At 38.3% G+C, this 17,639-nt stretch overlaps 1 protein-coding gene across 3 annotated transcripts in view; it reads right to left on the reverse strand.

Annotated features, from left to right (window-relative positions):
- The window catches only part of LOC129733021 (protein-L-histidine N-pros-methyltransferase), a 95,400-nt gene that overhangs the window by 68,208 nt on the left and 9,553 nt on the right, over positions 1-17,639 (reverse strand). For all 3 annotated transcript variants that reach the window (XM_055694563.1, XM_055694565.1, XM_055694564.1), the window contains exons 2-3: positions 3,231-3,518; positions 2,029-2,180 (exon numbers count right to left, since the gene is read on the reverse strand). In XM_055694563.1, coding sequence (XP_055550538.1) covers positions 2,029-2,180; positions 3,231-3,518 — 440 coding nt within the window. The remainder of the gene's footprint in view (positions 1-2,028; positions 2,181-3,230; positions 3,519-17,639) is intronic.

Here is a 17,639-nt window from a genome sequence, read left to right on the forward strand (position 1 = left end):
TCTCCCACACAGTTGTGATATCGGGTTCGATTCCCGATCGAGTCGAGAATCTTTTCGAGCTGGAAATTTTCTCGACTCAGCACTGGGGCACGGTGTACTTATCCTACACATGCAAAATGTGCCAAAAACAATATTGATAACGAATTCTCTCAACTAATCTAGTTGATCGAGACCGCTATTAGCCCCAAGGCTGAGCGTGCGATATTGTTGTTGTTGTTCTAAGCGAAATTCTAAAAATCGATTTTTATTGCCACCCTACTACATAGTCAGTGAAACAATTGAACAAATGATGTAGAGTTAGGAGATATTTTTTTAAGAAGCTGTTAATACAACAAGATTCTCATCACTAAACAAATCAGTACATTAAAAAATACAAATAAATTCGCTTGTTAGTCTAGCATACAGAATGCTTAAAAGCCAGTTCGCGAGAGGCGCAACCGCATGTTGTTTTGATGTTCTTCGATTGAGCTGAAATTTTCAGCGTTTGTTGTCTATTCAAGGTAGGAAGTTTTGCAAAATTACAATTTTTTTCATTGAGGTTAAGCGAGGTAAAACGGTCCTAGAAAATGATATGTCCAAAAACGTCCAATTCTAAAAAGTGCAATAACTCCTGCTAGACTTGATGGATGTTTCTACAAATTTGTGGCATTATTCTATACTAAGAATACTACAAAACGCATGGTTACAATATATGGCAAAGACAAAAAAACGCATTTTTTTTTTAAATTGTCAATTTTCAGGGTCATCATACTCTTTTCAACATCGCTAAAAAATATCTGAATATGGCGTTTTGTAGAGCAACTCAAGAGCTTTAGAGTTTAAGCCAAGTGTGCCAAATGGGGTAAAACGGCCCGAGAAGGTTTTTTTTTAAAAACCGTCAAAATCACTAAAATCACTATACACTAAAGTCGCTTTTTACGCGGGGTAAAAAAACCGCGTAGATTCCGGAATCCGCGTAAAAAACCACGTAAATTCCGGAATCCGCGTAAAAAAACCGCGTAAATTCCGGAATCCGCGTAAAAAAAACCGCGTAAATCCCGGAATCCGCGTAAAAAAAAACCAGCGTTAATTCTGCATTCCTAGTGAAGGGAAACCGAAATCCGCGCAAAAAAATATACCGCGTGAATTCCGGAATCCGCGCAAAAAAACCGCGTTAACTCCAGAATCCACGTAAAAAAACCGCGTAAAAAGCGACCTTAGTGTAGTTCCTGCTAGACTTAATAGATTTTACAGAAAATTTGGATTATCACTGTACCTTACCAGAACTACCTACTTTGCCAGAAGTTACGCAAATTGGGGTAAAACGTACCTTGAAGTTTTTTTTTTTCGAAAAATGCCTTAAAAATTATCAAAACTGCAAGAACTCGGGGTTTGAAGTACTCTTAGTGTAGGATAATACCACAAATTTTTAGAAAAATCCATCAAGTCTAGCAGGAGTTATTGCACTTTTTAGTATTTGGACGTTTTTGGACAAATCATGTTCAAAGGCCGTTTTACCCCACTTAACCTCAATGAAAAAAATTGAAAGTTTACAAAATTTCCTACCTTGAATCAACGTTGCCAGTACGCCAGATAAATCTGGATTTTGCCAGATTTTTGTTTGCGCGCCAGACAAACAGATAAACCTCAGAAACTGCCAGATATTTGTAAATGAGCCAGATATTTGCCAGATTTCATCCGCGTCGTCTCGCAACAAGGTAATTGCGAGATGGACCGTGCCTGGACTTTACCTGCCAACACCCGGCGAGAGCAAAAATAAATGGTCATCACTTTCAATTCGGCCAGGAATTTTATCCAGAAATTAGTGCCAGATTTTTGCCAGAATTTTTATTTTCGTTTTGCCAGACTTTATTTAAAACTTAGTGGCAACGCTGCCTTGAATAGACAAACAAACGCTGAAAATTTCAGCTCAATCTGAGAACATCAAAGCAACGTCCCTCAGAAAGGCGGTTGCGGCTCTCGCAAACTGGCTCTTAATTTGTCATGGAGTTCCATATATAAACATTCACAGTAATTATATAAACTTACCAAATTTGTTTTTGACTCAGTCTCGATCTCATAATCCAACTAGACTCTGTAGCAAATAATTTAGTATCACTAGAGGGAAATATTTTTCTGATTGCTTTAACAAGTCTTATTGTAACTTCCCCATCTCCAGCACCAATATCTAGAATGCTTATCTGGAAACAAATTTTATTATAAATTATTTTCAGTGATTTGCCTATTAGTTTATGAGAATTGTTGGAGTTAGTTGATTTCAATGAAAGGTAACAAGGTATAAAGAAATATTTGTTATCAACTAACATCAAAGGAAAAAAAAGCACAGACAAACTGACATGCCACTCGATGAAGATTTCTTAGTCCAGCAAAATGACGAATATTTTGAAATTTCGTTTAGTAAGCAGTAATGCCACTGGTGTCACTATTATCCAATGTGCGCACATACATTGGCAAAGACAAAATCCGTCAGTAATGCCGCTGGTGTCGCTACAAGCAGAAACAAAACAGTTTCAACGAAAATTAGTAGGCAGAAGGCTCACATGGTGGCGCAAAAGATCTTCCTCGAAGAAGCACATCTATTTGTCGGTGGTATGAGAATTAGTGCCTACCAGCTAACACGAAATGAATTCGGTTGTCCTGTAACCTGTAACCGCTCGTTCAGCGAAACGTTGGAAGAATTGCTATTTTTGCCCAAATTCATATACACAGTTTTAGAAAATGAATTTAATTTCCAACCCAACTTTTCACTAAGTTACTATTGCCAAAATAGATACGATAGTTATCATACATGTTTGGGGTAAACTTCACTTTTTGATCAAGACAAGAATGACAAGAATTTAAAATCCGTAAGTGGTAGGAAGAGGATTATATGATCGGCGTGCGACCAGACCGAACCAAGCGCCATTTTTTTGAAAATTGAGTTTTTAACACCAGTGATTGTGAAAATTAATAATCTATCTTTCATGAAAAAATGAAATCATTTGAACAGTTCATGATGATATTATAATAAAAATTTCCTGCAGTAGCATTTAGAAAACAAACGGGATGGTAAAACTTTGAACCCCGATTACTCGAAATAATGTTTTTGGCGCTTGGTTCGATCTGGTCGCAAGTCGACCATATGCATTTGTAAAATTTTCGTTACATTTCCACACATGCCACTCTACTAAGTAGTTCTACATCAAATATACACTAAGATTGCAAACCTAGGTTTTAAATATCATACTCACATAGGTCGATTGTTTTATCGATTCTCTAAGTCCTCCTTCCAACAACAGATGCTGAAACTGAAGTTCAGAGAGTATAAACATGGATCCTCTCCGAAGTAATCCGTTCACGTCTGTTTGCGTCATAAACACACTTAAAATAGCTTTAGCTAACAAATGCCACAACTGAAGTAATAGTTTACTAGACAATTCTCTCGATCTTTCCAACCAGTTTAGGGTAATTTCGTCAGGTTGATGCAGCTTTATAAATCTTTCTGCGTATTTTTCTGGAGGTTTTGATAACGTGTACCACTGCAAAAAATAATAGCTTCATTTAAAAATGATTAAAATTCAACAAGATAATATTTATTGTCGTTCGTTGCAGGCCCGTAGCTACAGGGGAAATACCTTGCTTTCTGCTTTGACCTGTTTTTGTTTTCTTCTCTTTTTCAATTACCAAAGCAAATGTCAAATCATACTATGTCACTGTAATGTAGACACCCGAAGTGATATCCGATATCATCTGGCGATATCAAGTGAAATGCGGCGTAGTCTGAACTAATACCTTTGTCTTGTTTTTGCCCGGAGGGCATAGGGAACTAGTCTTTTACAGAAAGATGCTCTGAAATCTAAAGAACCATCATGCCAAAAATCAACGTTCTAGCACATCATTTATCCCCTGGCGATAATTGGACAAACCTGGCGATAATTGGGCAAACCTGGCGATAATTGGACAAACCTGACGATAATAGAGTCGATAACCTATGTGATTTCCAGTCAACTTTTTTTCGTTTTCAAAACAATAGCACCCTGCGGTTTAGTAGTTCATTTAATCGCAAAAGGACCGTGTTTTATTTTTTGATAGATATGCTAATACGTTGAGCCCACATGTTTCGTGTTGAAGCCGAACGGCGATTCGCATACTTCCGTTCCGAATGTCCGGTTCGACGTTTTAGAGAAAAAAAAAACAGTTTTTTTCAACTTGTGCATAATCCATTTTCAGACTATTTCGACAATAGAGTGCTCTAGTGATTAAAAATATTTTTACAGCCAAAACAGTTTGTTTGATTGGTATAGTGTCTCTGGCAAATTTATAGATAAAAATTTTGTCCTTCCAAAAAATGTATAGCATGTGAAAAAAAAATTGAAAAATTAAAAAAATTACACCTTTTTTCATAAATCCTTCAGATCGGACAGTCCCCAATGTTTACGTAATCTTTTGCAGTTTTCACAAAAAATATGAATTTTCAAAAACGAGCTTCTATATAAATTTTTTTTAACTTTTCTTTAAAAAAAGCTTTTTTAGAGTGTTTATTTTTCCGGAAAGTGTTTATCTTTTCGGACAAAATTATTATTTTCAACTTTGCCGAAGATGTCACGACGATCAAAGTCGTCTTGGCTCTAAAAAAATTTGCAATCATCAGTACCCTCCTAACATAACATTTTTAAACAGCTTTTCAAAAAATGAGTCGTGTTTCAGAAAATTGAACCAATAGCACAAAATGGTATCTTTTGCCCTAAGAAATGTCTATGCCAAGTTTCAGCCCAATCAAAAATGGTCGATGAAATTGGTAATTAAATTATCGTTTTTGCCTTTTTCCTAGAAAGGTATAGCAATCACTTGCAAAACCGAAAGAATAAAAGTGCTCCAAAGGGCCGAATGGCATATACCACTCGACTCAGCTCGACGAGCTGAGCATTTTCTGTATGTGTGTGTGTGTGTGTATGTGAATGTGCAGATTTTTATTCTCACTCACTTTTCTCAGAGATGGCTGGGCCGATTTTCATGAAGTTAATTGCAAATGAAAGGTCTTGTTGTCCCATAAGACCCTATTGAATTTTATTGTGATCGGATTTTTAGTTTAGAGGTTATGTTTAAAAATGTGAAAATCACGAAACATCAATATCTCAGAAACTACACAACCGATTTGTACAAAATTGGTTTTAAAAGAACGAGATACTTGAAAAACCCTTAAGTTTTGAATTTTATGAAGATTGAACATGTGGTTCAAAAGTTATGAAAAGAAACGTGTTCTGAAGACTGTTTAATCTCACTCATGTTTCTCAGAGATGACTGTACCGATTTTCATTAAATCAGTGTCAAATGGAAGGTCTAGTTGCCCCATAAGACCCTATTGATTTGTTTTGCAATCGGACTATTACTTTGCCTGTTATGTTTAAAAATGTGAAATCCAGCCATGCAAAGGAACATATTCCGAAGACTACTTGGACTCACACACTTTTCTCAGAGATGGCCGACCCGATTTCCACAAAATTAGTGTCAAATTAATGGTCTAGCTGCCTCAGAAGACCCTATTGAGTTTTACTGTAATCGAACTGTAACTTCATTTGTAATGTACCGACTTGTGAAAATCACGAAACTTCATTATCTCAGAAACTACACGACCGATTTGATTATTATTATCAGATGAGCGGGCTAGTTAAGGGTTAACTGATGAATTATGATTGAACACGTGGTTTCAAAGTTTGGCTGCCCTACACGTTCCCATTTAATTTGATTATAATCGAACTTAAGCAACCGTTATGTATTAAATTGTTAATAAAACAACGAAAGTCTATTATCTCAACGATTACATGACTGATTTGAACATAACTAGTGTCATACGAACGAGTCATCTCTCAAACTTACAAATAAAAAACTTCATAACAATTTGATATGTGGCTCAAAAGATATGGAAAGAAGAGAAATTCAAAGACTATTTGAAACCATACCTGCTTTGATCGATATATGTGGCCTCAACATAATTTAAATGTGGTATCGTACTATTTGAACGTTCCAAATTCATTGATTCCTTGCGATGTGTTTAAATTCTGCAAATGCACGACGAATCGGTCATAGGATATGATCAAAGTCAAATAACAAACGAAATGACAATATCCTCAACTTTTGGCTTCTGTACATCGCCTTAATTCTGAATATATTCATATTGGGTGGTATCCTGTCATTTTCAGCAGACTTCCTGGCATCAATCTGACACCGGAAATACCCATATTGGGAGGTATTTTTGGTTGTTTTCCAGAAACTAAAAGTGGTCGTCTTAAAATTCAAAATGGTGTCCAGGGTCAATGTTTGGTTTCTATGCATCTTCACGTTTACGGAAATATCCATACTGAGTATTATTCGGTCATTTCCGACTGTTGCCTATAAGTTGCCATTTAGCAATTCAAAGTAGTGCCTGAGGTCAATTGTTAGCTCCTTGCATCATTCTGGTTCCAGAGATACTCATATTGGATAGTCTTTGTTTTTTTAGGCTGTTTTTCACAAACCGGTAGTCGCCATCTTGGATTTCAAAATGGTATTTTAGGATACTGGTTAAAGAAAAACTCATATTGGGTGATATTTGATCATTTTGGACTGTTTTTCAGAAGCCGAAAGTCGTCATTTTGGACTTTAAAATTGCCTGTGAAATCAATTTCTGTCATCTGGGCGTAGTTCTGGTTCCGAAAACATTCATATTGAATGGTATTTGGTCATTTCCGGCTGTTTGCCAGACACCGGAAGTCACCATCTTAAAATTTAAGATTGTGTCTGTGATAAATTTTTAGCTTCTGTGCATCTTTCTGGTTCCAGAAATACTTATATTTAATGGGAATCGTCCATTTCAGGCTGTTTTCCAGAAACCGGAAGTTGCCATCTTTCAATTCAAAATGTTGTCTGAAGTCGATTTGTGGCTCCAGTGCATCATTACGGTTCCGGAAATACCCATATTGGGTGGTATTTGGTCATTTGCCATTTTGGATTTCATAATGGCATTTGGAGACAATTTCTGGATTTTGAACGGCTTACTGGTTAAAGAAAAACTCATATTGGGTGGTATTTGGTCATTTTCAGCTGTTTTCAGAAACCTGAAGTCGCCATCTTAGAATTTAAAATGCTATCAGTGGTCGATTTTAGCACCTGTGTATTATTCTAGATCCGGATATTATTATATTGGGTGGAAATCAGCCATTTTTGGTTGTTTTCCAGAAACCGGAAGTTGTCATCTTACAATCCAAAATGTTGTCTGAGGTCGATTATGGAACATATTTGTTACCACTAAAAACATTCACCTGCCAATATAGTTCCATTTAGTTCATTAGTTCGCGAGATGTGCAGAAATTTGTGAAGAAACATGTACTTCCAGAAGAGGGAGGGGCGTCAAACCATTATGGACATATTTGTTACCTCTAAAAACATTCACATACCAAATTTGGTTGTATTTTCTTGATTGGTTCTTGAGCTGTGCAAAATTTGTGTTTCATTTTCATGGGATCCCTCCCTTATAGAAGAGGGAGTCGGGTGTCAACCCATTATGTACATATTTGTTACCACTAAAAACATTTACCTGCCAAACTTTGTTCCATTTGGTTGATTAGTTCTCGAGATGTGCACAATTTTGTGTTTCATCCAACTATTATGGACATATTAGTTATCCCTTAAAACATTCACATGCCAAATTCGGTTTCATTTGCTTGGTTTGTTCTTGAGTTGTGCAGAAATTTATGTTTCATTTGTATGAGGAGGGGTCTCAAACTATCATAGGAACCTTTATCGGCACCAAAAACCCCTACATACAAATTTTCACGTCGATCGGTTCGGTAGTTTTCGGGCCTATATGGATCAGACAGACAGACAGACTTGACTGCATTTTTATATGTAAATATTACAACATCAATATTTTAGAACCTAAAGAGTTAGTATACGTTTATTGGATTGAAGCGTTCATGTAAATCTATTTTACAAATAAAAAATTGAATGAGAAAGGCTGGGTCTGACCGTTAGGTGGATTAATTTAGGTTTTCATCCAATTCTTGTATTTTATAGAAAAGTTTGACGGTTTGTTCCGATTTTTCACGACGTTCTTGCAGACCGGTTGACTGAAACAATCAGGTTAAAAATAAACAATGCGCACTGCCTTTAGTGGTGAACTGTTGGAACGAATCACGAACATTTGCAGTGCGAACCAGGATCAAAAAACTAATTTTGTATTTTTAAAATAATTCACAAACGGAGATTTTTTCTTCAATGAAATGTTTCAATACTGGTAAAGTATAGATTTTTCCCCTGTATGGACTTCCTCACTTCGAGCGGAATTGTTGATCTATTGTGAAATATGCCCGGGTAACTGCTGTATCCCGCACTTCAATTATTGGCAATGCCGCTATTGAGAAATGGCATGCTTATTATTATTTTTTATCAGTGCTTGTGTGTAATGTGCTACCCTTCCTCGTTCCTCCTACCAAATATCACCAATTATAATTCTATGGAGAAGTTGCGTCATGTGTCCCTCTGGCCAGTTTTATTGATAAGAGGGACTTATTTTTAGTTAAGAGTTAAGATTCGAACCCACGACCAGCCTCTTGACAAAGCGGACTCTATAACCTTGCGGCTACGCAACTCTGATGTTTAAAAAACATATGGATCGATGTTTAAAAATTAATTTGAAGTTTTATATCATGGGCTAAATCATTCCGCGTCGAATACTTGACAGAAACGAACGTTCAAAGTGGTCGTCCCATTACAATCCGGTCCGTGTGTAAGAATAGGAAAACAAAAGAGTATATAATTCGCGCTCAAGGCCAAACTAGATAGTGAGCTGTGTCGCTACGATTTTGTACCCGGCTCGCTACAGTGCCTGTATTGGTTCAAAAACCGGCTGCAGCTTTGATCTGTGTAGTGTTCGACATCGGACCGGGTAGGGTCCGGTAAAAGTCCGGTCCGGTCCGGTCCGGTCCGGTCCGAAGTCCGATCGGACCGGAACCTTCAAAGTCCGATTATTTTCCGGATCGGACCGGAACGGAGCCATTCGGACCTCGGAACTGACCGGGTTATGCTTTCCGGACCCCGGACATTTTCAGTGAAAAAAAAAATTACGAAGACTGATTTGAGCTGCAGGCAAAAACTTATTTTGCCCCCCCCCCCCCTTCATTTTTTCGTTTACAGTCAGGTTTTTTACGCGGTGGATACGTACCTCTTAAAAAACCGTGTAAAAAAACCCAGGTTAATTTGAAAATCCGCGTATTTAAAATTGTCCTCTTTGACGGTTTTTTCGGATCTTTCGGAGGGCGGAGGGTTTTTTTTGACTAAGTCTTTTACTCAATAAATACTCAGAAGTGTTTGGTTCTCAACCCGCGTAAACTCGAAAACCCGTGGAAATTTTATGAATTAGCGAGGTATCGCGTAAAAAACTGCGTTCATTTGGAAATCCGCGTAAAAAACGCGTTAATTCCAAAATCCGTGTGGCAAAAAAAACGCGTAATTCAAAAATCAGCGTGAAAAACTCGTAAAAAAACGCGTTAAAAAACCTAACTTTATATCAATAGTTATGTTCGACATCAGACCTGGATTCCAAAAAGTCCGGTCCGAAGTTTTTCCGGTTTCAATGTTCGATTTAATTCCGGACCGGACCAGAACGGAGCTATTGGGAGAGTTACTAAAGCTGAACTATTACCAAAATGAAAAGACAAAAACGATGAAAGCAGATAGGACCTTTTGAAATATTTATCTAGCTATGAATGTACGTAATTTCAATCCAAGTAACATATTTTAAAGCAAATAGGTATATGTTAGGGTGTCAATGATTGTATGGAAAAAAAATCATCATCGAACTTCGAAAACCGTATGCATATTTTGTTTATTGGCCCGAAAAACCATCTATGCAAAATTTCCGCTCAATCGGACGTGATTTAAGAGTGCCTCAAAGCGCTCAAAGTTGTGAATCGTCGAGCCTCGAAAATCTACCAAAGGAGGAGGAGTACATGACATTGGGAAAGCCGAAACTTTTTTTTCGATGCGATCTTAGAAATACTTAAAACGTCGACATCTAGAGTTATCTCGAACGAATATTTTTGGTCAAAAATCGGCCTTCTGGGACTCCGCCGTTTTTTGGGCAACCGAGGGCTCAACATGGAATTTTCTAAAACTGGCTTCTGGTCATTTGCAAAACTCGTACCAAACCAGATGTAAATTGTTTTTATGTTCATTAGGTATTTTAAACTTGTTTCTCATTAGAGTGGTTTGTAGTTAACCAAAATAAAAATGTAACCAACCGGAGTACATCGTGCTAGAAAGTAATTTTTACTTTCCAAATTTTTCACGTTTTTAAGCTTCGCTATAGTTTAGACAGCTAATTAATTAAACTTCATTAAATATGACTTTTGTACTTTAATTTATATAATTTATCATAATATCCTAATAACTTATAAAAGCGTAAATTATGTTTTTGTATTTTTAACTTTTTCAATTATATTGTGGTTGGAAAGATAAGATATGTAATGTTTATTTGAAAAACCAAGCGTCAATAGGCAATCAAGACAGAAATCTAATAATGACAAACCACCACAGTCTGAAATATTCTCTAAGTCTTAAGAACGCCGACAAGTTCATACCAACATGATTTCCGCCACACTTGCCACTCGCTAAATCAGTTCAGCAGTTAAAATATAATGAAAAAAATATGAAATAGTTGAATTAGGAACAAATTCAGTTGACACAAAGAAACATGACGAAAGAGTTCCAGTTCAGTCGTTCAAGGCTAAGTTTTGTGAAGCTCTAATGATCAGGAGATCATCCATTTTAAAAATCATGACTCCTCGTCAACTACGTCAGAGTAAAAATTAGCAGATTTAATTCATTATTGGTATTTATTCTAAAGCGCAGTATGCAGTTCAAAAAGGAATTCGTTTTCCTATCTCAATCCCATGTAAAATTCAGGCAATGAAATCTGTTCTAGTAGCTAGTACGCAGCTGAAAAGAAATCATAAACCGAAAAGGGAAACAACGTTCACTTGCTGTGAACACTGCTGCGAAGCAAAATGTCACTCGTTCATACACGGAATAATGAGCACTGACATTATTCAGGTACTGAAAGAATCAGGCAGTTGGTTGGTCGTCTCACATCTAGCGATGCCAGATTGGAAGACATTTAGCCTACATTCAAAATATTTTTCACGTTATAGTTACCGGAAAAGTTACGTGAATATTTTCCACTATCGCTTTCTAGTAGATTCTACGTGATTGTCATTTGTTCAACGGATTCTTTCAAACAAAATGTTCTAATATAAAGGTTATGAAGTGGTTTAACATTGGGATACATAAAATTAACAGTTTCTTTGCGGAATCGGTGATTTTATCTCACCAAAGTACATAGACCACTCTGACTTCATATATATATTCACTGGAATCCTCGAATCGTTTCGGAACAGAGTTGTCTATGTACACAAACCTGGTAAAAGACAAAGAAAATGACGGTAATTCGTATAAAATGGCTAGTGTCACAGGTTATATGGTACGTATAGCATGTCCCATGTAAGATGTCACGTGTAACATTACATGTAACCCAAAATGTTACATATTACATAATATTTTACATGTTACATTTTTCGTGTTACATTACGTGTAACATGTTACATATTACGTGTGACATGTACAGAACAAACGACATGTTAGTTATCACATGTAATATGCTACATTTTACGTGTTACATGATAGTATTACACAGCTGTTTTTGTTCAGGTAACCCTTCCACCTTTGAACTGAAGCTGTGTGAAACCTGTAAGCTCAAGTCTCGAGTTTATCAGGATTTTTGGAAAATTCACTTATTTGCAAGCCATCCAGAAATTCTGTTTTATGTTCAGAATCAGACAACAGCTTCGCCATTTTGATTTCTGGTTATTCTCGCACAGAGAATTCACGCGATACATCCTGTTTGACGTTGTCACGTTCGCGTAGATGGTACGTGATTAACCATAGTATGCATGAGATTTTCACGTAGATGTTATGTTTGTCACATAAATCATGCAGAATGACAGAAAATGAACAAGTATAGTATAGTACGTAACAATAACGCGAAAAAATATTTTGAGTGTACGATGCAGACATTCATTTTTGTGACGACAAAGTGAAGACATTGGAGAAAACATGTGAAGACATTGAAAAATGTGTGATAATGTCCCGATTTTTTGTTTTGCTCGACAGTTTTTCAGCCTTCGGGCTTCGGGTAGGAAGACATTTTTTCGCGGACCATGAAGACTTTTGAAAAAATTACCTGGCATCACTGCTCTCACACCAGATCACGTTTGGTAAACAAGTGTGTTCAAGTGTTCTAGAAAACAAAAGCAAAAATCATGCGCTCACTAACGTCAGATATCGTTACTGTGAAGCATTCTCAGCTGTCAAAATTCCGTTTGGTAAAAAGGGCAAAATTTCGTGAACCTATTTTCTTTTCAACTGTGTACCACGCTTAAAAAGGAACATGTTTGGTAAATTCACAACGATTTTTCATTTCTGCAAAGTACACTGATTTTAATAAAAACAAAATTTTCAATGAGTAAATATATTTATTTTTCGCAGCTAAGTACATGTCGGACTCGATTATCCGGAATTTTTTTTTTGTGTTCGTATCTAACTTTTCTTTCTAAATCTTATCCTTTACCATCCCTTCTGGAATATTTGTTACCATTAACTTCTCTGGCATGTTTGGGAGATGTTCGAATTATGTAAAAATAATCAATGTCCAATTTTTTTTTGTTTTGTTTTTGCTTCTCAAGATTTTACCCCTTTTCGCCTTTGAAATAATGTTTGGTTACGCCACAGCATCATACATGTGAAATAAAAAAAGAAAATATTTATTTCATGTTCGTTAATCGCAAACTTGAATATTTTTTCTGTGATTCGATTATCCGGAATGTCTTTTTTACATTCCGGATAATCGAGTCTGATAATCGAGTGTAGGTATTCTATGGTTGAGAAACAACGTGTCTCTCTGAATTTGACTAACACAACACTTTAGGAAGTCAAGTAAAATTTCACAACAAAACTCGTTTTGCATTATTTAATTCAATCAAACTGTTTCTAACATACATAATAGACTTTATGATTTATTTTCATTATTTTCAGTGGTGCTCCACTGCATTGAACTTTTTACCAGTTTCCAAATATCGATAAAGGAGTATAGCACTTTTAACGATATCAATGCTAAATTACTCAATACTTTTGTACCGAGTATTAGAGATGGTCGGGTTTGATGTTTTTCAAACCCGTACCCGACCCGAACCCGAATCTTTTTTTCGGTCGAAACCCGAGCCCGACCCGAACCCGAAACTTTTTTTTTCGTTCAAACCCGAACCCGAAAATATTTTTTTCACAAAACCCGAAGCCGACCCGTACCCTACACTTTCAAAAATTTTTAAACTAGTATCGATATGAGTCTCACCATTGCTCAACGAACAATAACCTGACTGTAAAACTGTTAGATATAGGATAAGACACAGCTTAAGCAGTGGCGCCTATTTTAATCAGTCGCAGAATACAGGCCTCAAACTCCTGCTTTTTGGTCAATATCGACAATTTCAATGATGGAAACGAAAACTTTGATTGTCTAGCTGTCTTACGAATACAAGAAATACCGTTAATCACAAAGAAATCTGTGAACGAACATCATTTGAAACAAATCGACCTATATTGCAGCCATTCAGGAGCCACTTCGGGTGCTGCAGAAAAACGCCTGCAAAACAGATGGAAACTGCTTAAAATAGGTTCGGGGTGATTGGAATAGTGTCCCTCGATTGGTAACTTTAATTAATCATTGTTAAAGTTTGCTAACTTAGTTTTACAATCTGAAAACAAGTTCTGACAGAGAAAACGATAAAGAACAAATTGATATACTACTGTTTGAATTTCTTCCAATACATTTCGAGTATTTCGTCTGAATACACGGGCGGTTCCTGAAGCTGCTTAGAATATGTTCCCTACCCTAATTAAAAATGAAACGTGCAGTGTTTCTGTGGATCTCTTGCTATAAACCGGAAACTCCTACGAACTCGGAAGTAAATTTGGTTGCCACTGACCTAGTGGTACAGATGATGAAGAGAAGACAAACAATAGGAACGAACTAGATGTCTATCTAGGAGAGGAAACAATCGTTTTACCACATGATAAGTCTGTGGAAAGTGAGTTACAATATACATAATTTTTGTTTCATTTAAGGTATTATTGATCTTCTTTTCATCATCCGAAACTGTCGTTAATGGCAAGAGACGTCCTGTGTGTTCCTGCGTCGAGTGTTCCACTTGAAAACAAATTTCCTTCGGAACGGGACGTCGTCACATCATCAGAAACAGACTAAGTAAGACTAAGTAGGAAAAGAATCCGGCAGCTACTTTTACTGAAATATTGGCTCAAATAAATGTTCCAAAACTAGGAAAATTGTAGAACCAGCCCTTTTTTGTTACTACATCACAAATTTTTCAATTAGAAAAAATATAATAAAAAAATAGAAAAACAAATTGCAAAATTTAGTTTGTATTGTTCTGATTTAGCCAAACACTTTCCAACGCGCATAAAAGTCTTTATGATAATTTTTTCACTAAAATAACGCTCTTGAAAAATCTGGCAACTTTTGTTCCCGGACTTCGGACCGGAACCGGAACGAAGCCAATCGGACCGAACCCAAATCGGACCGGCACGAGCTAGTTCCGATTTTGTGCCGGACCGGAACGCGGACCCAACGTTTTCGTTCCGATGTCGAACGCTAGATCTGTGCACAGTGAATAGATATTTCGTGTTCAAGGCCATTCGACAGTTGAGTTGTGTCGCTACGTAGAGTGATCTCGCACCCGGCTCGCTGCTAGTGGCTGTATTGGTGCTGCTGGTTGTAACGGCTGCAGCTTCGAACGATCGGACAACCAACCTTGCTGGAAGGAAGAAGTAAAGAGGTACGTGTTCTTGTCAGCGCTAGTGCGCGAGACTTAGCGCGATGGATGTAGATCCCTCGCCTCCCGCGCCACCATCCCCGTATCCCTCTGACCTTGACCCTTCTGTTACCCCCTCCCATGTTCATTCTTCAGTCCCCCCTCGCCACAGGCTTTACCCAGACGGAGCCTAGGGCAGCTATACTGTCTATTTTCGGCCAAAGGCGGAACCGAAATCGAAACAGTTGAACATCTTGCAGATTTCTAAGGACCTGACGAAGGAGTACAAGGGCGTGACCGAAATTTTCAAGGTCCGACCTAACAAGCTCCGTGTCGTGGTCAGTAACCTGAAAGAGGCCAACGATATAGCCTGCTATGAGCTCTTCACACACGCGAGTATCGCGTTTACATACTCGCACGAGACGTGGAGATCGACGGTGTCATAACCGATTCGAGTCTGTCTGTCGAGTGTATATTGGAAAGTAAGATGTAAAGGTGCTCGACTGCAGGCAACTGCGGTCAGTATCGATCATCGGTGGCAAAAAAGTATACACTCCGTCAGACTCGTTTCGAGTTACGTTCGCCGGGTCAGCACTACCAAGCCACGTCTCGATCCACCGGGTTCGTCTCCCTGTGCGATTATATGTGCCTCGCGTCATGAACTGCCTGAATTGTAAGCATTTAGGCCACACCGCCGCCTACTGCTGCAATAAAGCACGTTGTGGCAAGTGTGGGGAGAATCATGCGGATGATTCCTGCAGTAAAAATGCTGAAAAATGCATTCACTGTGGGCTCTCACAGCTCTCGACATGTGCGGTGTACATGCAGCGCAGGGATAAAATAAAGAGGTCTCTCAAAGAGCGTTCGAAGCGATCTTACGCTGAGATGCTGAAGAAGACCGTTACCACTTCTCCCATTACATCAAACCCTTTTGATCTGTTGTCCTCTGATGAAACCGATTCTGACGATTCACCAGCGAGAACATCTTACGCCAATCCTGGGGAGTCTAGAAAGAGGAAAAATATTTCCTCTCCCAAACTTCCCAGAAAAGGTCCAAAGATTTCTAAAAGTGAAATGAAAGTTACAAACAAACCAAACAGTGCTGCAGAAAAACCGAAGCAAACTCCTCCTGGGCTTGCAAATTTGAAGTCCCAGAAGGAGTACCCAGCACTGCCAGGAACATCTAAAACCCCAGTTGTTCCTTTTGCACATCCAGTTGATGAAACAAACTCTGGATTAGTGAAATTTTCTGACATTGTGGGCTGAATTTTTGAAACTTTCAATGTACCCGATCCAATTAAATTTTTTCTTACAGCATTCCTCCCAACAGTTAGATCATTTTTGAAGCAGTTGACTGCCCAATGGCCCCTCCTTGCAGCGATTGTATCCTTCGATGCCTAATTCAACTGCGTATATGAAGGATTCTATCTCTGTCTTACAGTGGAATTGCAGAAGTATTTTACCAAAAATTGATTCGTTTAAAGTTTTGATAAATAAAAACAAATGCGATGCATTTTCCCTTTGTGACACTTGGCTCACTTCAAATATTGATCTCAACTTCCTTGATTTTAATATTACTTTTAGGAATTAAAAAGTGTTATTCTTCCTATCGTATTATCCTCCCCTCGATTCCAGGCATCGAAGTTGTCGCATGTCAAATGACAATACAAGGTAAAAAGCTTTGTTTTGCCTCAATATATATTCCTCCCAGAGCACAGGTTGGGCAACGGCTGCTCTTTGATTTAATAGAACTTCTTCCCTCGTCACGTTTGATTTTGGGAGACTTCAACTCTCATGGCGTGGCTTGGGGTTCCCCTTACAATGATAACCGCTCCTCTTTAATCTATAACCTTTGCGATGACTTCGACATGACTATTTTAAACAATGGTGCCCAAGCGCTTTGGATCTATCCTTATGTTCGACGTTGCTACGGTTGGATTGCACATGGAAGGTAATCCTCGATCCTCACGGTAGCGACCATTTGCCTATTCTTATTTCAATTACTAACGGGTCAATTCGCATGCGACCAATTGACATTCCGTGTGACCTCACACGGAATGTCGATTGGAAGTTATACGAGGAAATGATTTCAAAAGCGGTCGAGGCGATTCAACATCATCCACCACTTGAAGAATACAACCTCCTCGCAGGCTTGATTCTCGATGCCGCGTTGCCAGCTCAAACGAAGAAATATCCCGGCGTAACGATCAAAGAACGGCCTCCCACTCCGTGGTGGGACCAAGAGTGCTCCGATGTCTACACGCAAAGATCCGACGCGGTTTTGACCTTCCAGAAGGGAGGTACAGCTGGCGTAAATGAGACGTCGAGGGAGACATCGATGAGCACTCTTTGGAACACAGCCCGAAGAATGCGGAATCCAGATCTATCTGTCTGCTGGGCAATGCGGGCAAGGTGCTTGAGAGGATCATCCTCAACAGACTGGTGAAGTACACAGAGGGTGTAAACGGTCTGGCAAGTAACCAGTTCGGCTTCCGGAAAGGTAGGTCCACGCTGGATATTATTCTCTCTGTCACTAAGACGACAGAGGTAGCACTTCAGCGTAAGAGTTAAGGCATTCGCTACTGCGCACTCGTCACGCTCGACGTGAGGAATGCGTTCAACAGTGCCAGTTGGGACTCCATAGCGCTCGCGCTTAGGAGCATCCACGTACCGGTGTCGTTGTACAAGATTCTGGAAAATTATTTCCAGAATCGAGATCTAGTTTACAACACGGAGGAGGGT

The sequence above is a fragment of the Wyeomyia smithii genome, chromosome 3, assembly GCF_029784165.1.
Source record: "Wyeomyia smithii strain HCP4-BCI-WySm-NY-G18 chromosome 3, ASM2978416v1, whole genome shotgun sequence".
NCBI classification, from domain to species: domain Eukaryota; kingdom Metazoa; phylum Arthropoda; class Insecta; order Diptera; family Culicidae; genus Wyeomyia; species Wyeomyia smithii.